The 24601-nt window shown below is 38.5% G+C and overlaps 1 protein-coding gene across 12 annotated transcripts in view; it reads left to right on the top strand.

The window, feature by feature from the left end:
- SVIL (supervillin) overlaps nt 1–23517 on the top strand; it is a 59113-nt gene extending 35596 nt beyond the window's left edge. For all 12 annotated transcript variants that reach the window (XM_063149015.1, XM_063149062.1, XM_063149055.1 and 9 more), the window contains 21 exons: nt 4029–4179; nt 6861–6944; nt 7027–7113; nt 8180–8357; nt 8566–8738; nt 9959–10114; nt 10882–11018; nt 11542–11689; nt 11816–11961; nt 12805–12980; nt 13080–13224; nt 13660–13936; nt 15562–15713; nt 16878–16983; nt 17799–18006; nt 18843–18976; nt 19636–19791; nt 20196–20339; nt 21021–21142; nt 21956–22111; nt 22238–23517. In XM_063149015.1, coding sequence (XP_063005085.1) covers nt 4029–4179; nt 6861–6944; nt 7027–7113; nt 8180–8357; nt 8566–8738; nt 9959–10114; nt 10882–11018; nt 11542–11689; nt 11816–11961; nt 12805–12980; nt 13080–13224; nt 13660–13936; nt 15562–15713; nt 16878–16983; nt 17799–18006; nt 18843–18976; nt 19636–19791; nt 20196–20339; nt 21021–21142; nt 21956–22111; nt 22238–22324 — 3123 coding nt within the window. In that variant the 3' untranslated portion in view covers nt 22325–23517. The remainder of the gene's footprint in view (nt 1–4028; nt 4180–6860; nt 6945–7026; nt 7114–8179; nt 8358–8565; nt 8739–9958; nt 10115–10881; nt 11019–11541; nt 11690–11815; nt 11962–12804; nt 12981–13079; nt 13225–13659; nt 13937–15561; nt 15714–16877; nt 16984–17798; nt 18007–18842; nt 18977–19635; nt 19792–20195; nt 20340–21020; nt 21143–21955; nt 22112–22237) is intronic.
- The last annotated feature ends 1084 nt before the right edge of the window (nt 23518–24601 follow it).

Raw genomic sequence — 24601 nt, 5'->3', positions numbered from 1 at the left:
TCGCTTGGATTCCCCCAGGTAGTGGCAGTCTTGATCTTCGACATAGAAAAACATGAATTATCTTATTTCTTGTATTAAAAAACAACCAACAAAAACAACAAAACCAAACAGCAGCATGCTAACAGACCACTCTTTCTCAGTTCTTGTCACCTAAAGGGGACCTTTCTCGGACTGCAAAATTGTAGGAGCATTGCCTAGAAGTGGCCCTTTCCTTAGCATAAACAGGGGAGTGCCTGCCATACCCTCAAGAAATGTGCTAGAAAAGACCAATATCATCATCCAACCTAGCCAAGCTGTGGGAGAAAGTAATCCCTGTTTCTAACTGTTCTTGCATTGAGTTTGTAAATCCCTTCCAGCCTAAAAACAGGATCTTTTAGAAAAACATGCAGTCTTAATTCTAAACTGTCAGCCTACAGAAAATTCTTGGCAATATTAAGTAATTCTTCATATGTTATTATTCTTGCTGTGTTAAATGTAACTCTTAACCCTTTCTTCAGTGAAAATACATACTTACCTGATATCATCTAATGTTAATTAAAAAAAAACATTTTAAACCTTTCAAAATTGTCAGCACCCTGGGTAGAAGCATGGAGTCTGGAAATGGATGAGTTATTCCAGTACAGATTATCTGTTCCAAACAACTTTCCATGAGAGTTTTTGTTTCTCTTCTTTTTCTGTCTTCCTAATTGGCTGGGTTGGGTTTTTTTTAATAACATTTCTCTTAAAAGCCTGGTTTACCAGACTTTTCTGATATCCTTTTTTTTTCAACCATCTATGTGATTACCTCTTCTTTATCTTCATCATTCTCCTCTATGTTGGTGTCATCATGAGGGTCTTCTCAGGGGATGAGACTGCATCCTTTGTTTTCCATGTTCATGAAAACATTTTGATCAAATTTGGGATGAATCAGATCACTGCATGGCTCTTTCTTCTTTGGTCAGTTAACCAGTTTACAGCCTGTAAGCTGCTCTGGTATTTTTATATTGCTCAGAAAAACCTACCCCAGAATGTTATCTGTGATTAACTCAAATATATTAAAGAAATCACAGATAACAGCGTTAATACATTTAATCACACTTGAGCTCATCAAACTTACCCTTTTGATTAAACCTGTTTTCCATAATGCCATGTGGAATGGCATTAATTACATGCTGGTGATTTGATTCTTCATTGATTGTCTTTGCAGCAGCCTTGCCATGGGTGTCTGGAACAGCCAACAGCTTGTGTGACCTGTTCCTACATGCTTTTGTTTTACTTCTAAATATTGTCCACATCTGAGCTTTTATCCTAATTATTTTCCCATTTTCAAAGGCTTTTGTTTGAAATTAGCTCTTGTATTTTGGGGTATCTCCTTTTCCAGTTTTTTTGTCTAAGATATCAATGAACACATCCATCTATTTTACACAATAAATTAGAATGTTTCATTGAAAGTAACTACTTTAAGTGAAAAAATTGCATTGGATCTGTTTTATTCCTAAGTTTTTATATGTTATTTTTATTTATTCTTGATATATTAATTTTTGATTTGACTTTTTTACAGTTGCAGATTTGAGATTCTTCTTTCATATCATAATTTGAGTTTTTAAACTTAGAAATAAAATTTGGACTTAGAATCTTCTTGAGTTTTAGCTTTCTTAACATATGTTCTCCCAATTAGAATGGGCTTTGACCAGTTAATTCCTCTACAAATGCTCCATGTGGCAGTTCTGAAAGCTTTCCAAACTTTTCCCAACTAGCAGGTGGATTTTTTCTGAAATTTCTTTTGACAGTTGCATTGGCTCATATTAGCTTTCTAGCTATATAAAATTATTATTTATTTAATCATGGCATATACTTCTGGTTTTCAGCAGAACTGTTAAGGGAAGTTAAGTGGATGGAAAATTTCTTGGTGTCTATTTAGTTTATAATTTTTTTGTTTATTTGTTCATTAATAGATTAATGTAGGAGTCCTCATGCATTAGGAAGAGATCTAGCGTGGAATTTCTCCAAATTGTGTAACATATGTAGACAGTCTGATTTTTTCTTTTGATTAGGAGCTCCAAAGATGTTTTGCCCAATGGAACAGCTTGAATTCTTCCATTCAAAAAAAAGAAAAAAAAAGTCTGCTTCTCCTGTCTGACAGCTGTTTTCTTTTATCCTTTGACACAGCTCCAGGATGACTGACAATCTTTCTGGCAATTCATGTGTGTAGTGATTAACACACATACTTTCTAGGTCTGCATCTTCAGAATTTTCAGTAGCTCTGTAGACTCTGAAGCTCCTGGTATTTGCTGGAGATAAAATCCAAAATTAAGACTCCTGTAAGGTTAAAAACCCAAATCCACATTATTTTACTCCTTTCTGCCTCTCCCTAACTTCCGTCATATCATAATGGAAGTCAGCATCCTTTTCAAGTTTAAAATATTTGGTTTGTGTATTAAATTTTACTTGTGGCTTCATTAGGTGTTTATTAATTTCCTGCCCAGGTCTCCTTTAATATGTTGTTGTGGTATTTTCTACCAACTCTTCATCCCAGAGGTGGCTGTGCTGACAATGGGTGGAGACAGGAAGAAATGAAAGAAACTTCTTCAGTGTTTTTCTTTAAAGCATTCAAAGGCTTTGACAGATGAGGAAATGATACTGAATAGATTGCATGTTGTTATTTCTATTGAACATTTTGGAGTTCTAGGGAAAAATCAGAGTATTTAATCTTGATTATCATGGCTTGCAGTCCTGTTGTCTGGCTGTCCAGCTCTTTCTCCTGATAAATGGAGAGGAAGTGTTACTGCAGAAGGCTGCAGAAATATAGTGGCCCTAGTCCTTGTACAAACCTTTTCTTGGTTTGTCTTCATTCTTCTGGCTAATGTCTGCTGATCCTGGTAAATGTTGAAAGCTACAAACTCTCTATATTAGAGTGTCCCCTGCAGTCACAATAGTTTTTATATAAAATTACTTATTTATTTAGTCTGATTGATTTTTAAGAAAATAAAAAATAACAATATCTTCTTGAAAGGAGAAGAATTTTTATGTTCACAAGCTGGTGCATACTTTTGCATTTTCCTTCTGTGGTACTCTGACCTAGAGTGGTATTAAAGCTTGAGATTTTAATTTGTTTTTTTCAATTCTAGCAGCTAGGTTGTGAAGAAAAATGATGAATAGAATCAACTTGAAAGTAATTCTAGAGTTGACAGTCCCATGCACTAAAAATACTTCTTTGTTTGACTTCTGTGCAGTGTAATCCCTGAAATGTTGATAGTTTTTAAAGATGACTATATTAAAGTAACAGTCCTTTGGCCTGACCTAGCTACAGCAGAGTATGTAAATTCAGTTTCTTCCCTACCTAAAGTACCATCATCAATCTGTCTGTGTGAGAAGGGCACTGAGACAGTGCTCCTTCTGCTTCTAATCACTCCAGCTGTTGGCTGCCAACCTCCAAAGCAAGAAAGGAAAGCTAAGGGTGACCTAGGGGGAGAAAAAAAAGAGGGAGTGGTAAAGATGAGCAGTCCTTGGAAAAATATTTAGTAGAGCAAGCTGACTTAAGATCTAAAACGAGCAGCCTCTGGAGACACTGCTAATCCTGCCTGGGGAGCTGAGTTACTGTAAGAGACTGATCAGGAATCACCCACTGAAGTTACACCACTTCTCTGTTTGTCCCTGTGCCACCTGCAGATTTGCACACCTGGAAACATCTGCTCATAGTCAGTAGTGATGTCACCTGTGTAGTAAGTCATGGCCCAAAAGAACAAGGCCTGGAAAATGATTTCTTACACAGAGTGAATTGTTTGCTTTGAGTAGAGGAGTGCCATCTGCCCTGGCTGGTAGTCTCAATAAAAGGTCAGAGAGCACAGACCAAAACCTTGTGCTCCCAGTGTAATGGGGCAGCAAGACAATGAAGCCCTGCAGGGTGTGTGACTTCACTGCAGCAGCTTGTTCCCTGCTCCCTTCCTCTGCATCTGGCAGCTGAAATGTTCCACCAGTCTTTAGCTATGTCTCTAGCAGGTTTTTGAAACATCTCTTTTTTTCTTTCTTTCTTTCTTTCCCCCAAAAAGCAAAGAATGGCAGATAACCAGGAGAGTCAGATGACCATTGAGGAGAGGAAACACCTGATTTCAGCTCGAGAAGAAGCCTGGAAGTCCAAGGGAAAAGGAGCAGCCAATGACTCCACACAGTTCACTGTGGCTGGCCGAATGGTAAAAAAAGGTCAGTGACGAAATGATCCCAATATAAATAAGACACCTCTTATCTGTCTAGTCAAAATAAAGTCAAACTAAAGCAATGCAGAAACTGCATCTGTATTTAGCAAGAGGAAGACTGTTTATCTTCGGCTGAATAATTGTGTCATGAGGCTGTTCACTTTAGTTTCTTGTGGGCGTGGTATTGATCCATTTTATTCTGCACTGTTGCACTGCCATCCACTTATCACTGGGCTCTGTCTGGCTGGTGGAAATCTACCACTGCAACAGGGATATATGTTTTGGTTTTCCTTCTAATACAACCCACAGGACATAGTTAGATTATTCTTTTTTTCTTCCTTTGAAAACCCAGCTGCACTGTCTAGAGAATAGTTGTGAAATCGAGCTGTTTCTGTTGCTGGCATTTCCCCCACTCCTAGGATCACTGGGAATATTTAGCAAACAAGTATTGTTTTTATGGATGCTGTCTTGGACAACAGCTTGAAGTGTTATGTTTGGCTGAAGATTCCCTGGTTCTGCATAAAACCACAGAGTAGAAATGACAAGGGAGCAATGTTGACTTTTTTGGGATCTCTTGAATTCAGTCACTGTTTCCAGATCTAATCATTCTTCTGAAGTGGACAGGAGTCTCTGAAGGCTGCACATGGTAGGAGTGCAGCTGTTCACACAGCATGCCTGGGAAGATGATAGCTTTGGGAAGAAGGCACCTAAACTGATCTTTTGTGCTTAATGACTACTAGGTTTTGGGTTGTTACAAGGACTTGGTTATTAAACACAACAACAATGAACCTTGAATTAAATTGCAACCATGAAAAAAAATTCACTGTAGGGCAAGGGCAGTACTGCAACAGGAGTAAATGCTTACAATCCAAGCCACAATCTGTTGGCAGACAAACAGACAAATGGTATTAGGAATTACCTCTGTTAGTAACATATTTTAGCTGCTGCTTACATTTTGCTGCTAGAAATGACAGTTGGTCCCTATTTAAAGACTAGCCCTTTTTGGAGGGTCACTAAAAAAAACTGTTTAGAGTTCAGAGCAGACCTGCTCTTTGAGTTTTGGGTTTGTTGTTTTTTTGGTTTTTTGTTGTTTTTTTTTTGCAAATAGTTTGGTCTTTGGAAAGGAAAAGAACGAAGAGAAGAGCATTTGCCCTTCTTAATAAAAAAATTATCTTACAAGGATCTCTTTAGGTGCTGTGATGATTCTTTTGAAGAAGGAAGGTAATGCAATGACAGTGAAATCAATGAAAGTAGCCCAAGTTAGATGTGTACTGATTTATATCCTGAAAGAATAAATTATCATTATGAGTTTTTAATTTAAGAGATTATGAAAAAGCAATGCAAAATAACATCTTTGTTATATGCATGTGCACAGATGCTGTATTTTAATTGCTTCTTATGGCTGAAAATTATCCAGTCCTAATTGGAATCCTCTCCTAAGCAGTTCTCAGTGTGGTCTTGTGGATTATGTACTGGTAGAGCTGCTTAAGAGCTGTGTCCTCTTGAGTGTGTCTTGAGGAAGGCTTAACCCACTGACTTAAAATCTGCTGGAATTTTGAGTCTCTTAGGTAACAGAGGAAAAAAATTGCTTCTGGAAAAGCTACCTAATAATATTCCAAATTTAACTTGGAATTTAACGATTATGACAATTATATTGCTACAACGTGCAGTAAAGATAATGGAAACATGTTTAGTATATGTTCTCGCAGCACAGTATTGGTTTAATCTGATCAAAATAACTAAAGGCTTAAGCTTACATGGCTCAGTAATTAGTAAGCTATGGCTAAGTGGAAAATAGATAATAGAGAACAGTATAAATGTCTGTTTCTCCATTTACTGAAAGTCTAGGCAGCAAAAGTTAATAGATGCAATTGTTTGCCTCAGTATCCTTTTCTACCTAATAAAACCCACGACTGCTATAGAGTGCAGTTCTCTTACTAGACCAGTGTAGATTCACATGACAACTAAAACTAAAAAATCTATCCTTATTTTACCCACTGGGTCCAGAATTAATTGCTTTATGATAGTTACTGAGAAGGATGGAGGAGAGTACAACAAAAGGAGAGCGTAGTGCTTGATGTGGTGGAGATTCTAACTTCCATTTCTACTTCAATTTCCATGTATACTTAAAAACTGAACAGGGACCAAGAATTACTGTGAAATCCAGGGACAGCATTCACAAGTCAGATGCATTCTGTTATGTGTATTCATAGAGTGCTTAAATTTTAAAAAGGGAGTAAGAGAGTGGTAGAGGTGAAGGTGCCTAGCAAGATCATGGTGACTTCCCTGCTAAACTTATCTTTTTTTTTTCAGAACACTTCAATGTTTATGAAGCTTGTGGCACAGCTGGAGCCCAAAATGTAGGACAAATGATCTGCTGCTACCTTGAAAAGGAGCAAGGAGCAAAATTAATATATTCCAGAGACAGCCTATATCTTGTGTTAGCTTGTTAAGAGACACTGGGAAATGAAGCTTTGTTCTTGTGAATGGGGTGGTTTCTGAGGCTACTGTTGAATAAAGGAGCAGGCAGGGCCCTCTGCCATCTCCAATACAATGGCTGGGGAAGTGTGCTGGCCTGTAGGAAGTATCCAGGCTCATCTGCTTTCCCCAAATAGCTTCTCTGTCGTCCCTGTTGGAAGCACAGGCTGACTCATGGCTGCATTTCCTGTGCTCTGTGTCCCTGTGCAGGCCTGGCTTCCCCAAGTGCACTGACACCAACAGCATCCCCTTTCCGGCAGAAGTCTACCACCCCAGTTACAAAGCCCTTGGAAGGTAAGGAAGAAAAATGGCTGAAATATGTGCAGGCTTATTTACCTCCTGCCAATTAACAGGTTTTACTTTCTGGTTTGCTTAGAAATTGAAGCCAGGCCTGACATGCAGTTGGAATCAGATATGAAGCTTGACAAGTTGGAGTCATTCTTGGGAAGGCTGAATAACAAAGGTTGGTAGAGTTACAAAGGGTGGCAGTATACCCACCCTCTAACTTTAGTAAATTGATTAAAGTGCCCTTTAGTTAAAATATCTGGTAGCAGAAACTGAATATTTCTTTGCTCAGACTGCAGTTACTGAAAATTTTATTTTTGTGATTCAGTCTTTGCTAAATTTTAAAAAAAGCCTTTTGCAATTGTATTACAAGTGTACAGTAAAATAAATCACAGATGCCTAAATAACTTTCTTAACTCTCTGGAAACAGGGATGTACACATCCTTTTTTAGGGCAGAATTTCCTAACAGCACACAGCCAGTCTGAACCATATTGCCATATACAGTGAAACATCTTTAAATGTAGTTGAGTCCTATTAAAATCAAAATAGGATACTAAGCTGCTCCCAAGCACAATTCATTCACTTTCCTGCTTTTTTTGAAAATTGACTGTCTGTAGCAGCTCATCAGCTTCCCTCACAGCCTGTTGGCTGTTTATGAAGCTCTCTAGAGTTTTCTGGTGTTTCCATCTCATATGTCTGTCCTCCATTTGTACGACAAAAAACTTTATTACATCTCTATGTAATTTGTAGTGTAACAGATACCATAAACAAATGTATTCACATTTCAGTACAGGAGGCACTAGCACAGAATAATGACTGTGCCACACTCACTTGTCTGAAGTAGTGACTTTTCCCCTTGTGATTCTAGATCTTTTCAAAGGCAGGAATTACACAGTTGGAGGCAAGATGGAATATACAAAAACTAAAATGCTTACATCATCATACTATAGCAACTCATTTATAATGTCCAAGTTTTCATTTAGCCTTATTTCCCTACCATTTTGTATAATGGTTATTTCATATGAGTTGCAGTTCACTGTTTTAATGTTCTTTATCAACACACTTTTCTACCATCAATTAAAAAAAAAAACTAACACACAAAAACCCCAACAAAAACCAAAATACCACCACCACACTGAAAAAAAAATTACCCAGGCAACTACCAAACAAGCCATGTTTACCTTTTCTAGACTTAGAAACTCTAGTATGGTTATTTACTGGGTGAGGTGTTTTTTTCTTACAGTTGCTGGGATGCAAGAGACAGTGCTGACAGTTACAGGAAGGTCTGTGAAAGAGGTGATGAAGCTGGATGATGATGAAACATTTTCCAAATTTTATCGCCATGTGGATTTCCCTTCCTCCTCAGTGCCTTTGGACTTTAATGAGGACTTCGATGCCATCTTTGATCCTTATGCACCAAAGTAAGAATTACTTTTCCCCCATTGTTTTGAATGCTGAGACAAGGGCAGTGTTCAAAATGTTCAGCTCTAAGTCATCGTTATTGGGCACGTTCATTTCTTCTGAAATCATGCTCCTGCCTGAATTGAGGAATTGATCCTGATTTATTGCCGTTAGATGATTCTGACTAGAAAAATTACCTGATGATTATAAACACTACTTGTTTTTCAGGTTGACATCTTCTGTAGCAGAGCACAAACGTGCAGTTAGGCCCACACGCAGAGTCCAGTCCTCCAGAAACCCCCTGAAAATGCTTGCAGCAAGACAAGATATTCTGCATGAGTATACTGAACAAAGACTGAATGTTGCCTTCATGGAGTCAAAGAGAATGAAAGTAGAAAAAAGTAAGCCAGCAGGATGATTTGTACAAGACACCATCTTGCCTTTGTAATTAAAAAAGAAAAAAAATCCCAATGCAAAAAATGGAACTGAAGGAATGGAACATATTCTCTGAGTTTCAATAAATTGATTGAGGTATAAGGTGAAATACAGACTGCATAGGAGACCTGGAGAGAAAGGCATCTGTGATTTCCTCATGGAAAGCTACCTATAGCCACCTCCTGTGCACAGATTTAATTATTTATTTTTAGCACAATCACCTTGTGCAGAGGGGGAAGAGAGAGAGCCACGATGCCTGCAGGGTGAGGAGGTCAAGGAAAGCAGATCCAACCTCATCATGCTGGGGTGAGAGCTGGCAAGAGTAGATGAATTTTTGTTCAGATACACTGGCCTCAATTTTGGGTCCTAATTTTCTCTCAGAAAGTGGAATTAGCCTTCTTGACTCCTTCTGATTAATTTCCATACAGGATCAGTGCTTTGTGGCAGGGCTTACAAGGTGTTGTGAATTTGCTTTTTCCTGACAACCAGACGGACAACAAAGACATCACTGTAAAATTTATTCAAAGATTTGTCCAGCAACTCTTACATTTTGGGGTACCAGTTTTCCTTACTACACTTGAGTAAAGAAAGATCATCTTTAACTATTGATTGTATTGATGAAAACACTAAGTATATATGTAATACTTTGTTGCCATCTCATGAGAAGGATTTCCCTGAGTTATAAATTCAAAAAGTGTCTTGTCTTTGGTTGAGCAATAAACAAAAGTAGACAAGAATCTGACTGTAAGTTTACAGTAAAACATGGCTAAGACTTTGAAATGTAAATGAGTGTTGCATCACACTGTCTCAGCCAAATTTTAAGGTAATTACAGTTAATTAGCCTTGTCTCTGTGCTGTCTTTTATTATTAATCACTTAAAAGGCATTGAAGATCTGCACAGTACTTCACAAGACATTGGGTAGGACGGTTCCTAGTAAAGCTGGTATTCATGCCAATTCTGACACTGACGGTGTACTCTTGGATATCTAGAAATTAAGATAGTCCTAACCCCACAAATCTTTGGGGTAGTGGTTAATGTGCCTTTACTGTTGCTATGGAAAAGAAGAAAAACTGGAAATAATGGGGAGAAATTATTTTCTTAATGCAGCAACTAATTTTTTATTTTATTTTTTTTTTTAATTTTTACATCTGTCTGTCTTTCCTCCAACTTCTTTTCATGTTCAAGTGTCTACAAATTCAAATTTCTCAGAAGTAGCACTTGCTGGCCTGGCAAGCAAAGAGAATTTCAGCAACATTAGCCTGCGGAGTGTTAATCTAACAGAGCAGAACTCTAACAACAGTGCTGTGCCATACAAGAAGCTAATGCTCCTGCAAATTAAAGGTATGCTGGAACTGCTTTTACTTTCCATAAATAATAGGCTGAATGTAACATGTGGGAGTTGCTACCACATTTAGATGCTTAGCTTGTTCTAAATCTTCAGGATCCCAAAACCTGAAAAAAATAAGTGGTAATTGTGTAAAAAAAGTTAAACCTTACAAATAGGTTTGCATTGGTCCACTGGCGTGTGTTTCCCAAAGAGAAAACAATATTTCAGAATATTTCAATATAAATTCTGGCTATCCCCTGTGGAAATTTTTTAACTGTCCCATTCTTCCAGTGCTCAATATAATTTGGAAATGATGTGACAGTGTTCTTGCTCCACTTCCCCTTATAGTTCATAGTAGCATATCTGATTCTGCAAATAGCAAGGTTTTAGAGAGCAAAATTCTTAAAATCCTAAATTCTTAAAACTTTTTACTGCCTACGGAAATTGTGCTATGACTTCACTTAAGCAAATGTAAAAGGTTCTGGAATTTTGCTGCTGTCTGCCATTTACTTAATTCATTTCTTTCCAGAAGGACACAGAGTTGTTAAAGCAAGAACAGGAAATAATAGAAATATTAGTTGATAGGAGACAACATTTATTTTGTTTCCTGTGAGTAAACTTTTTTTCCACAGTAGTAGTTTTTTTATTATTCTTAAACAGTCTGTTTCCACATATTTTGCTAAATGTGCTGGGATTGTTTGTGTTTCATTCAAAACAAATTAGATCGTGGCATTTGATAGTAGTAGTTGAAGGAATATAATTAGCTTTGTTTTCTCTTTAGGAAGAAGACATGTTCAAACAAGATTAGTTGAACCAAGAGCCTCATCACTGAACAGCGGAGACTGTTTCCTGTTGTTAACTCCACATTTATGTTTCTTGTGGGTAGGAGAGTTTGCAAATGTCATAGAAAAAGCAAAGGTCAGTACTGTTGTGAGGTTTTATTTATTATTTATTTTTAGAACCTTTGCAATATGTGTCTCTGAAAAAATTGAGCCTTAGTGCCACTTCTTTCAAAAAGTGGCATGTAACTGATAGTCTGTGACAGGGAGATATGCAGGATTCCTGAAAATATGTTTTAGGTCATGCACTGAATGAAAGCTGGCATTTGTGAAGGAGTGTGTAGTTTGTGGAGCTGCAAGAGAAAAAAGGATATCCTCAGGATACAGACTAAACTAAAAAAAAAAAAAAATAGTCTGAATTGCAGGATGTCCTTTTCATTCCCATGTCCACTGAGATTAGTCTTGCTTTAAGGCAAATGAAAGAATGAATGCATTTATGTAAAATTTTTTTCTAGTGTCTGTTTATTTAGTGCAATAAATAATAACAATTTCTTCTGCTATTTGCTGTATTATATCTCATTTGCCTTCTCACCGAGCAAGAATATTGCACAAGTATTCCAAAGACTTAAGCAATCCTGTTCAGATAACTGTTAATCTCTTAGGCTTCAGAACTTGCAACTTTAATTCAGACAAAGAGGGAACTTGGCTGTAGAGCTTCTTATATACAGACTATAGAAGAAGGAATAAATACCCATACCCACGCAGCCAAAGACTTCTGGAAACTCCTTGGTGGACAGACAAATTACCAGTGTAAGCATTGTTATAGTTACAGTATCTGATACTCTACCACAATAAAATAGTAGAGTTGGTTCTCTTTAGTAAAGATATTTGGAGGTTAATTTTTTGTTTGTTGTTTTTGACAATCTTTCCCTTAAGCCGCTGGAAGTCCTGAAGAAGACGAAATGTACGAAGCTGCAATAATAGAAACAAATTGCATTTACCGCCTTGTAGAGGATAAACTCATTCCTGAGGATGACTACTGGGGCAAGGTGCCAAAATGTACCCTGCTACAACCAAAAGAGGTATTGTGCCACTAACTGCTCCTGTGGTAAGTGCAGGAACATGTGTGTTGTGCATGTTGTACAAGTGCAGCTGGTAATGACTTGCAGTAACTGCAAATGCTTGTGGAGAGGATTGCTGAAGCTGGGTCCTCTGTGTTTCTGAAAGGCTTCTGCATACTTTGCTGTCCAGAGTGTGCTGCAAGGTCTCAAGAAATTATCTTCATAGTAAAATACCATTTTAGGAAGTGTAAATCTTTTTTGTCAACAGTGGCTTACCCCAGAGTCATGAAGTGCAAAATAAGTTGCACTTTGGAAAAACAAAACAAAATAAAACCTGCTTCTATTTCTATCCCTAGCTGACTTTTCCTCTTCCAACAAACATTTCACCCATCTAAGTCAGAATGAGAGCAGGTTTATAAAATGAGGATATGATGCATTTTCTTGAAAGTATTGAAGTCACTGCCTTTTTGCCTATATTGTGTGTTCTGTCAGCCCTCCCTGGCTGTAGGACGAGGCATAGGTCTGAAATGTCAGAGAAAGCTGCTGAAACTGGACAGCTATCAGGCATGCAACAGAACCAGACTTTTAGCTGTAAGAGCTCTCTAAGCTGCTAGTGACTTCAGCTACATAATGATACACATCACAGCATTCCCCCTACTTGCTTCCAGTCATCCTCAAAAACTGGACATCACAATGCAGACCACTGGCCTGTCCTTACTTGCATTGCAGTGCTCTTTGTTACCATCTATACAGAAACTTGTATTTGGAGGATTTTCTGTTCAGCATAAGAAAACTGGAGGATCAGGGTATCACCTAACCTAATAGTAGGTTGATTTTTTTGTTGTTGTTTGGTTTTGATTTTAGGTGCTGGTGTTTGATTTTGGCAGTGAAGTATATGTATGGCATGGAAAAGAAGTTACTTTAGCACAAAGAAAAGTGGCATTCCAGCTGGCAAAACACTTGTGGAATGGCACCTTTGACTACTCCAATTGTGATATAAATCCTCTGGACCCCGGAGAATGCAATCCCCTCATACCCAGGTATTGTAACTCAAATTAGTCTCATTGCAGATACATAGTTTTCCTGCCCTCTTTTCACAGTGTTTATTTTGATTCTGTATCTTTTCTTCCCTTGCACAGAAAGGGACAAGGACGCCCAGACTGGGCTGTATTTGGCAGACTCACAGAACATAACGAGACAATACTGTTCAAAGAAAAATTTCTTGATTGGACAGAACTGAAGAAACTCAATGAGAAGAATTCTAGTGAATCCCTTCACCAGAAGGTGCATATAATAAGCATGCTAGGTATTTCAAACTAGATGACTTAGTTGGGATGGCAGTCAGGGAAGTTTGTGCTCAAGGATCAAGAGCACATTTTTTATCTTGTGGGCTTTGATCTAGAGGTCAGAACATCACCTCCCAGAGTGAACCCACAGAGTTGTTTTATATTATTATTATTTATAGATTATAATATAATTATATCTTATGCTTTGATTATATCTTATATATAAATAATGATATATTTATTGTTATTATTATTAATATATGAGCCAGGCAGCTCAATGAATATGTCTGAGGTGGCTATGACAGGGCTTCAAATGATGACAAGATACTAAAGTACTGAAATATGCAGGAGTCAAAATGTTTGACTGGAACTGTGTGGCAAGGAGAAAAAAATGCTGTGCTCAAAGAAATCCCTTCTCTGTGTTTTCTGACAGGAAGAATCCAGATCTGACTCTAAACCATATGATGTCATGCTAATGGTAGCTGTGCCTCAAACAACTGTGGGCACGGTCTTGGATGGAATGAATATTGGCCGGGGTTATGGACTGGTAGAAGGAGAAGATGGGAGGCAGTTTGAAATTATCACTGCCTCTGTGGATGTCTGGCATATCCTGGAATTCGATTATAGTAGACTGCCTAAGCAAAGCATAGGGCAGTTCCATGAGGGGGACACATACGTGGTGAAGTGGAAGTACATGGTGAGCACTACAGGTTAGTGAACAATTCCATTTCATCCTGCTGAAACATGCAGAAGTGCGGCTAAAATTCCTGCTGTTAGTGGTGACATCCAAACCTAGATTTCCATGGATGTGAGGCAGTTTGAAAGGTTAAAGATGCTAATTTCACCTTTCTAGGTCATTAAAATGTAAAGTTTCGTATTTTGTTTAAAAGAAAGCAGTAGAAAATACCAGATGTAATGCTTCCATCTCTGCTTTTACCCACCATTGGCGGTGTACATGTTCACAGGACAGTTCATTAAGCCCACAGCTTAACACCAAAATAGTTAGGCAACTGGACTAATGGCAGTGGTCTGAATGTCTCGCAAAAGAGATAGGCTTAGCAACAAGAAAAACTTTTGCTGGTTATGGAGATCAATATAACAATGCCAGGAAAAGCCCTTGCCAGTTCATTGCCCTTGCTATCCCTTCTGCTGTTGCTGGAAATCCTTTGATCTGGACTTGAGGCTCAGCAGTGTTCTGACAAAGAGCCTGAGAGCAGCAGGCAAAGCCTGAGAACCAGTCAGCTCAATAAGCCCACTGGAACTCTCCCTTGTGGCACTAAACTAAGAATAGGTGGTTTTTGTGTAAGTTAAAAACAAATAGTCTAAAACTGATTGTTCCAAATAGAGTTTATTAAAGTCAGTTGAAAGCACATAACAGTTATACAGCTTCAGGCTTTTAGCCAAAAAAATGTAGGTAGGTCTTAGTCAGGATCATTGAGATCAGATACTGGCAAATCCAAGAAAAATATGAAAGCTTGTAAGTCTTGGGAGAAGTGGGTAACACTAGTACTGAACTGTAAACAGACTTCTAATCCAAATGGATGAAAACATATTCCATCACTCCAAAACAGAATAAATTTTTATGCAGGAGGCAGTACTTTTATGGGCTGAATGTACAGATAAGAATGAAACCCATAAATTTTAAAGTAGTGTTTTGAGTATTCTCAACTTGAAAAAAACAGGATGCTTTCTCCTAAGTGTTTTACTTGGATGCTGCTCAGCACTGCTGGAATCAAGGCAGATGTTTTAACGTTTTTTTTCAAATCTGTTTTAAAACTCTTGGGGTTTTTTTTAATCTTTGATTTCATTCTAACTGTTTATTCTCTATTCACTGTAAAGACTGCAATGTTCTGTAAGTAGTTGTGTTGTGAATCTCACTTGCTGTAAACATTATTTGCTTATCATAACAAGTAAATGCCGACTATTAAGGAGAAATAAAAAAAGCAGCTCCTCTCCTGCTGCCAAAGAACAGTGTGTAATGTGGAAAATCAGCCATAATGCACTCTTCTGCTAACATTACTGGACAGGCCATTTCACATGCAAATTGGCTCAAATGCTGTCAGTTATTTTTCTCCAGATAGTAACAGGTCTTTCTACATCTCTTTCTGCAGCCAAGACAGGCATCTCTGCCTGTGGGCTTACATCCACCTGAGGAGACAATGCCAGCTCTGCATGGGGACACTCTAGCTTGGAGACTTAATGTTCCTCCAATTGCACATTTTTTTCTTTCCTGTTCTGGATGGGATAGTGCTGAGCTGGCAAATGAGATGAAACCATGTGCTGTTTAAACCTATAGCCAGAATATTTTCTTCAGCATGTGCTCTCTGTTTCACAGTTGGAAGCAGACAAAAAGGAGAGCAACAAGTACGGGCTGTTGGAAAAGAGAAATGTGTGTATTTCTTTTGGCAAGGAAGGCACTCCACAGTGAGTGAGAAAGGAACATCAGCTCTCATGACAGTGGAGCTTGATGAAGAGAGAGGAGCACAGGTGAGCTTCCTAGATGGCAGACCTGGTAAGATCTGCCTGTCTGGATAGCCATGAACAGTAAACAGGAATTATCTTCTTTGCCTTTCTGTAAACGTGTTCTTGCCATTACAAACACAGACCTCAAAATTACTTTTGACATTATTCCAATTGCCAGAGACACATAAGCTCCTTTATGGACTGTCATTCCCAAATGCTGCTTCTAAGGATATTTCTGAAAAGGCTGAAGGAGAAGGTCTTTTCTCCCTTCTCTGCAGGAATAGGTGAAGCACAGTTGCACAGATTCATGCCATCCTTTCAAGTGCATGTTCAGAGAGAAGGACTGTCTTCCTAGTGCCAAGGTGAAGCACTTTTTGCAGGCCAAGGCAAAAAAAATACATTGGAAATTTTGAATTTGCTTACTCTGTAATTACATATTAATTGCATTGTTTGCAGAGATTCTAGGAAATGAAGGTGAAGCTGAGAGGACGGCTAATTTGCTTTGTCTTTAGGCAGACTTGGGCTTTCCTGTGGCTTCACTGTTACCAGCATACAAGATGGATGGATTAAAGTTAGTTTCTGTGCCTTGGTCCTGCTTTAATTAGTTTTTTAACAGCAGCATAGAAATGACCAGCAAGACAGGAGTTCATAGAGGAGAAATATAAGGGCCCTTGATCAAGAGTGTGAGAGTCTCTGCAACATAGCTGATTTAGGAATTGGCTATATCAGTTTCATACTCTTCATGCAATGTTTAGTGAACAAAGAACATGCATGTTATCAAAGAAACCAGTTTTATAGCAAATTTTGAACCTACTTCAGTTCCTATGTTATCTCCATAATGGTTTCAGTGAACATCGGTCAAGGTGGACAGGTTCTGTAAATATTCATAAAATTCAAAAAAGGTTAGTTTAAACCAATCTAAATTAAAGTTCATTTGGTATTCCATTATCCTCTGAAACTCAATTGTTGGATTCCAGCTAGAGTTTCTTTTAATATGCAGGCCACATATGGAACCCATTGCGTGCTGATATATGGTAATTTAAACAATAGTCAGCAGTTGTAAAGTAGAAGGAAAGCTATCTTTGTGGGTGGCCATAACTATATAATTTTTAATAATCTATAGAGACCAGTTTTCCTGAGTCTGTATACTTTTATTTTTTAATGAAGAGTGGTGCATTCAATTTCCAGGTACAAGTCCTTCAAGGGAAAGAACCACCGTGCTTCTTGCAGTGTTTCCAAGGAGGGATGATTGTGCATGCTGGAAGAAGGGAAGAGGAAGAAGAAAATGCACAAAGTAAATTATTGTTAGTTAAGAGTTTCTGCCCCAAAATCCTTTTTTAGCTGTTGTGGAGAGCTTTGTATTCAGCCTCAAGTACCCTACTCTGTAGAAAAGAAAAATTAATGCATGAAACTCTTGAGACAGCTTTGCAATGCTTTGTTTCAAGGTAGCCTTTTTCTTCTTTGAGCAGAGAATGGATTTTGTCACTCTAGAGCATGCTGACTTGATTGTATTGATTCACATATAATTTTTTTTAGTTTGATTTTGCTTAAGCCAAGTTCCCATTTGCTTTAAAGTATGCCCTTTTCTACACAGTCTGGGGAGGAAGAGTGTTTTTATGAGCAGTTCTTCTGCTCCAAAGAAAGCTCTAAGCTTTTATTCCCCAATCATTGCTTTTTGTAACATATTCCTTGAATGCAGAAGGAGAATTTCAGTGGAAGTGTAGCTTGGAGATGCTTCAGTTTTCACTTGACTGTGACCTTATGTTCCTAAGGTGCAGAGGGAAAAGAGAGCTGAATAGGAGGAATACTGTGTTTGTTTCCCTTCTTCACCATATGAAACGTCAGAACTTGACTCTTCTGCTCTGTTAAGCTCTTCAGCTCTCAGTACTTGTGCTCTTGTAGCAAGGTTTTAGAAGGCATCTCTTCTGCACGGGGTTTCTGAAGTAATGTTAGCCAAACCCAGTGCTTAGCTAATTCATTGTGTCACAACATAGGCATGCAGGAGGTGAAATTCATCCAGTATGAGAACAACTGTTCCAGAGTAGGAGTTTTAAATTTTCAGTCCCATGTGATTTTATAATAGTGCTGCTCTGTTCCTGTCTGCTCCAGGTGATTGGAGGCTTTATTGTGTGCGAGGAGAAGTTCCCAATGAAGGAAACTTACTTGAAGTAGCGTGTCACTGCAGCAGCCTGCGGTCCAGGACATCCATGATTGTCCTCAATATCAACAAAGCTCTCATCTACCTGTGGCATGGCTGCAAAGCACAGGCTCACACCAAGGATGTAGGAAGAACAGCAGCCAATAAAATAAAAGAACAGTGAGTGTCTGATCTATATTTTAGAGATGATTATATAGACTACCAATTTACTTGAAGTAGTCTTACTCAAAGAAAATTTGAAATAAATAAAGCTGTCCTCTAAGTACAAGTGCAGCATGTGTATGCTTTGTCAGGAGGAGGAGTGAAGGTTGGATGGTTTGGTAGAGTGGAGAAAACTCATATCCTGTAATTGCTTTCACAGGAGGTCAAATGCATTTATTAATAAACTCATAGAATGGTTGGAAGGGACCTTAAAGATCATCTAACTCCAGTCTCCCTGCCATGGGCAGAGATACCTTCCACTAGACCAGATTGCTCAAAGTCCCATGCAACCTGGCCTTGAACCCTTCCAGGGATTGTGCTGACCCCCCATCACTCTTACAGGCACCTACATTCTTCCTACTGTACTAATTACAGTTAAAACAAAGCCGTTTTCCATTTGGAGTGAGATGCTAAACAACTGAATAGCAAATCAAAGCACATTCAATAGGAGGATTAGAATCTAGCCTTGTGGGTAAGAAAGGGAAAATTAACTTGGGAAAGCATGTAAGGAGAACAGCAGCCATTACAAAAGCAGGCAGTGACAATCCCTACTGAGAACTCCTGTGAGAATCTTCTTCACTCTGGGAATGGGATCCATATGCTACAAGAATAGTTGTTGAAATTCCCTGTCTTGTATTTGGATAATTTTTCAAAGTGCTTGTGTTGGCCTGAAGTGTGCAACAAGCCTGTAAGGTACTTTTGGGGTCCACTAATGCAAGTGGCCAGCAGGTTTGTGTGTTAGGTGTGTTTGGGGCAGGAGCAACATGAGTCCACTCTCTCTTTGTGTTTTATAGGTGTCCACTGGAGGCAGGGCTGCACAGCAGCAGCAAGGTGACGATTCATGAATGTGATGAAGGGTCAGAGCCCTTGGGATTCTGGGACGCCTTGGGGAGGAGAGATCGGAAGGCCTATGACTGCATGTTGCAAGGTAGATCTGCCTTCCTGGATTTGGCACTCACATTTTACTCTACTGGTCTACAGTGTTATCAGATATAATGTAAAGTTTTTGAAGAATTTTTTAGTAGTTGAGTTCTTCAGAGAAATGCTTTCAAAAATCTTACTGAGTTAAGTAATACTGTTCTAGAAGGAAAGTACTGGAAAAACCAAGTGTTTCATTTAGTTCTCCCCCGCTTCTGCTGCCCCTCTGTATTCAGGCAGCACATAGCAATAGTTAACACTGTTACAAATATATTTTGCTTCTCTTCTGAAGGAATTTAAGAGGCAGTTCTCCTCACATTCCTGTCCAGCCTTTGCTTTGAAACTGCCAACAAAGGTAGCAGGGGAATTGATTTGCCAAGTGGAAAATTTGTCAGCTAACTCTGCAATGGGCTTGCTTCACTTTAGCTGCAGAACAGCGGGTTATGAAATGGCTGATAGTAACTAACTAGGATCAGATTCAGACTGATGGCAGCCAGCCCCTCAGCTCAACTTTTTACAGCTGTTGCTAGTCCCTCAAGACATCTGGTTGTCTTTCCTGATTTTTCAAAACCCAGAAAATTAACAGTAATTTTTAAAGTGTATTGTTAGCTTTTACAGTTAAGTCTAACATTTTTTGTTGTGGCTCTTCTTAATTTTTGTTCTTTAAAGATCCTGGAAAGTTTAATTTCACGCCCCGCCTGTTCAGCCTCAGTAGTTCATCAGGAGAATTCTCAGCCACTGAGTATGTTTACCCTTCAAGAGACCCTGCTGTCATCAATTCCATGCCATTCTTGCAAGAGGATCTTTACACTGCCCCACAGCCAGGTATGTGCTTTAAAATACTTAAGTAACAAGAAAACAGATGACTGTGTCCTGCGTTGGGCAGTATCTTAGTAATTGTAAGCACTTCTATCTTGATATATCACAGGAAAATGTGTGCATGTGATGCTTATACAGTACTAAGCAGTAACAGTAATTTTTCCATGATGAAGATGCTGAGAAATAATCAAGTGTATGTATGTATGCCAGAAGCTCGCTGTAAAAATATGTTGTTTATATCAGAGAATCTGAGTCCAGTTGAAGTTTAGCTGGATAATTAACAAAGAAATTGATAAGATGTGAAGTGATCCTGTTGTGATGCTGACAAGCGTAAAAGACTGGGGTTGTTCAGGGGATTACAAAAACTAGTAAGTGGCTAATGATGGATTTTTTATTTTCTGACTGTGTAGCCCTCTTCCTTGTTGACAATCACCATGAAGTGTACCTGTGGCAAGGCTGGTGGCCTGTGGAGAACAAAATCACTGGATCAGCTCGAATCAGGTGGGCTACGGACAGGAAATGCGCCATGGAGACGGTGCTGCGGTACTGCAAAGGTAACAGACTGCTGTGCCTGCTCTGAGTGTGTCACACCTGTCCATGCCTCCTGTCTTCAGCTGAAAGGTGCTCCCTCAGTGTTATCAATGAACATTTGAAGATACATTGCCCACTCTTTCTTAGCAAACCATTTGTTAGGTAACAGCGTTGTTCCCAAATTGCCAAGATGCTCTACTGACTCTGCCCACAGTGGAAAGGCTTTATTTATTGTGTTACACCTCAGAATCACAGTTTAAGTTAACAGTTTAAACATTCTCACTAAGCCTCCAAGCTTAAGCTTAGTTGGTTCTTGGCAGGACACTTCTGCTGAACATACCAGAAGGTTTCGTTTACCTGAATTTGGCTAATTTCAGACCATCACACTCTGCTTACCCTATTCTAAGTCTGCTTTTGTAAGATAAGAAAGGCTCTGGGTTAGAAGGAGCTGTTGGGGATTTTCAGCATATATGTTTTAATCTTTGCAGTCAGATACAGTAAAAATACTGAAAAACATGTTAAAAGGTCCCATATTAATTAAAAAGAAATCCTGGAAAATTTATTCTTTCTGCCTTAAGCTACTTCAGCTTTTCAGGAAAAATTAAATACCCTTAGGAGGTAGCTTTAAATAGTGGGTGAGATTGCAAAATACTGTACCTTTTGTAATTTCTCCCTCCTTTTCTTTGTATTTTGACTGTTTTTAGGAAAAAATGTAAAGAAGCCACCCAAATCCTATCTAATTCATGCTGGCCTAGAACCTCTGACATTCACTAATATGTTCCCAAGTTGGGAGCACAGGGAAGACATCGCAGAGATCACAGAAATGGTAAATTTTTTCATGGCATAATCTGTTTCCTATTGCTAGTAATTGTGCCTTGTGTTGTCAGTTACACTGGTTGTTTCCACTGGCAAGCCCCAAGATCCAGAGGATAAACTTAGAAAGCACAGTTCAGAAGTCTGCATAGGGGAAAAAAAAAACCAGCAACACAGCTAAATTCTGACTGGGAATGTGTATATCAGAGGCATTGCTTTTTGATTTTTCATGTAACTTCTCATATTCTTTTTTTGTTAAAAACAGAAGGAAAGTGTTACCTGAATCATCTCTTAAAAAGAGATGTGCTGGAGTTTGAGCTTAACAGATTAGCTGTTTCAGTCATGCAGCAATGTGCAGTTCTGGTCTGTTCCCCAGATTCAAAGTGCAGGGGAACAAAACACCTTTCAAAGGATCAGCTGGCTCCAAGGGCTTTGTTACTGACTTCCTCATCTGGGATTCAGAGTCACAGCCAAATTACATGTGGCTGCTTTAAATCTTTCAGTCAAAGGGCGTCTCAACACAAATGACATTTTCTGTTTTGTAAGTCTTCTGCAGACATCCTTAGTAGAAAATGCTGGCTTCATGACTAAAAACAGATTTCAGCCTTAAACTGAGATTCTGGGAAAACAGGATGTCCTTCTGCTAAGTGCAGACCTGTTTTTAGCTGTGAAATTTTTGTAGGGCAGCTCTGTTGGCCTCTGTGCACACCTGGACATACAGCTTTGTGCTCAGGCAGGGCAGGTTATCCCATGCCATCTGCAGATGGCCATGGGCACAGCTGAGGCTTTCAGCATTGTGATCCTGTTCTGTGTTTTCTCCTTTCAGGACGCTGAGGTTTCTAATCAGATAATACTTGTAGAGGATGTGCTGGCCAAGCTGTGTAAAACAGTGTATCCATTAGCAGATCTCTTAGCTAGGCCTCTGCCTGAGGGAGTTGATCCACTGAAGCTTGAAATTTACCTTTCAGATGCGGACTTTGAGGTAAGGAGAGAATAGGTGCACTGTTACTCTGTGCATCTATGCCTAACCATGCAAGAGGGTAATTTGCTGGTTGTGCTACTCATCGGTTGTTTTTGCTAACAGTACATCCTTTCACTTTAAATGCAGGTTGCATTAGAGATGACAAGAGAGGAGTACAATGCACTGCCATCTTGGAAGCAAGTTAACCTGAAGAAGGCAAAAGGACTTTTCTAAGCTGTGTTTATGGAAGTGAGCACTAAAGGGATGTCCACTCTCACTTTCTATGTCCTTTAGAAGAGTTGTACCCTACATTTACAGAACAAATAAAAATAATTCGAAGTTATTAGTGACTACCTATCTGGAGGTGTGTAATATTATAATAAAAGGCCAAGAGAACTCTTTGAAAATGGAATTCAATTTTGACTCTTAAAGGTAATGTTTTTAAGCTCCGTTCTCCTATGCACTTAAACAGTAGTTTCTTGAGCTACTGCTGCAGGTGTCCTTTGGCTATATCCAATACTTGCCATTTTTGTTTTTAAAGAAGTTCTCTTTGTAAAGTGTTATTTTGTTAGTTTGTGGATTACAAAGAATTTATATTTATATAAACACATAGAACAAGTATTTAACAATGCAATATGTATTCACTTTCAAGACTTCCATGTCAAAACTACAGAAAAGTAGCTGATGGCAGTTGCTTGTACTGAATTAGCTATACCACCAATATGTATCTCCTTTGCATTCTGAAAAGTTTCTCTTTGCAATAGTTAATGAATTGTTCTCAGTGCTGCTTCAGGTGCTAAACTGAAAAAAGCATTTGTATTTATAGCATGGATTTCTTGAGAAACTATGCGAATCAACCTTTATACTTTATTATCCAAAAATGTATAGTGCCTTGTTTTTTGTGTACAGTTTATATACAAAAAAAAGAAGATTGGTCTGCATTTTGAAGATGGCTTAGAATGGTCTCCTATGTTACTTTTATAATAGTAGAAATAAAAACATCTCAGTTTCTAATCCTTGTTGTAAACATTAAACATGTCTTTTGTGATATAAGAACCGAAAGGAAAAGCTTCTGAATAAACTCTTAGCGATGCTCTGACTTGTCATTAATTTGTACTGTAATCTGTACTAGCATTGGAACCTCCCATAACATAGTATTTTCTCAAAATATTTTAACCTTTGATATCTGTGGGTATTGTACAGAGTTATAATTTGAGAAGCAGATAATGTAGAAAATAATCAATGTATGAGATAAAGTTGGGCAGAACTTTAATGCTGAATATTGGAACCTGTCAGTCACACAACTCTGTATTCTTTGGGTTTCCCTGTTTTATATATGAAACCAAAATTATTATGCTGGTTTTCAAAATTTGAAAAAATCTTTTCAACCTTTGTGCAATTGGGAGTAAAATTTGAATTGAAAATGAGCGTTGTGTCTATTCTTTCAATAAGCACTGAAGATAAAATTTTTTTTCACTCAGTTAATTAGGACATTGAATAGAATCTTCGAGTAAATATTTGATTATGGTTTGAAATGTTTTTCAGGCATTTGGCATTTCTATAACAAGCTGTGTGCTTCTCCTCTGTATCCTAGTGGGTTTCACATTTTCATTCCTGTCTGCATACCTTTCCTTCTGCCCTGCAACCATTTAGAGCTGCTCGTGGTGATATCTCAGGTTTTAGCTTTTCTTGGGGTGGTGCCTGTTGCTGCTCTTGTCATTCTCCTAGGCCAAGGGACTTGAAGTGGGACTGTTGAATGTGTGAGGTGTGGATTTCTGCAAGATCTGCAATAAGTATTGCTTCATAGTTAAAGTGAATCTTGTTTTGACAGATGGACTGGTAAGTTGTAACCAAGCCTTTAAGTAAATGAATTAAAAACTCAGAAATACATAAGTACTATTCACCTGACATGAGATATTACAGGTGAATTTTTAGCAGTGGAGCATTTCCTTTCATGTGTGGGTTTCTGTCAAGAACTGAAATGAAATAACCCAAGAAAATGTTAGGAGCAGTATTCAGAGCCAGAATGCTTCTTACATACATGCCAGCAAAAAGCTGTTTAGATGCCAGTTCCTCAGAGGTCCTCAGCTGCATGTATACACTGTTAGTTTGAAAATGCAGGGCTTTATAGTGACAGGTTTATTTTTCAAGCACTGAGAGGTTTCCTAAGCCACTGCTGTATTCATCTAAGCATTTTTGCACCCATATATTTTCCTCTTTCACCCTCCCTGGTGATAAAATCAAGCAGGAATTAGGTTTTGATTATTCATGTTCAGTCTGTACCATGAGGGTAGCAGGTTCCTCTGTTTTGATTTTTCTCTCCAACCGAGAGCTGATTTGCATAGCATGATTGACCTTGGTTTTCCCTCTGGCAGGGTAGTATCATTTGCTTTTGTTTCTTGAAAACATTGTCAGCCCTTCAAGTGCTGCTGAAGGGCAACATTCACCCACCTTAAAGCCTTTAGAATCTCAGCTGAAAGACAAGAAGAAGCCAGCAAGGGGGCTGCAGGC

The sequence above is a fragment of the Melospiza melodia genome, chromosome 1, assembly GCF_035770615.1.
Source record: "Melospiza melodia melodia isolate bMelMel2 chromosome 1, bMelMel2.pri, whole genome shotgun sequence".
Lineage (NCBI taxonomy): Eukaryota > Metazoa > Chordata > Aves > Passeriformes > Passerellidae > Melospiza > Melospiza melodia.
Note: the sequence above shows the minus strand (reverse complement) of the source record. Positions and strands in the feature narration are given on the sequence as shown.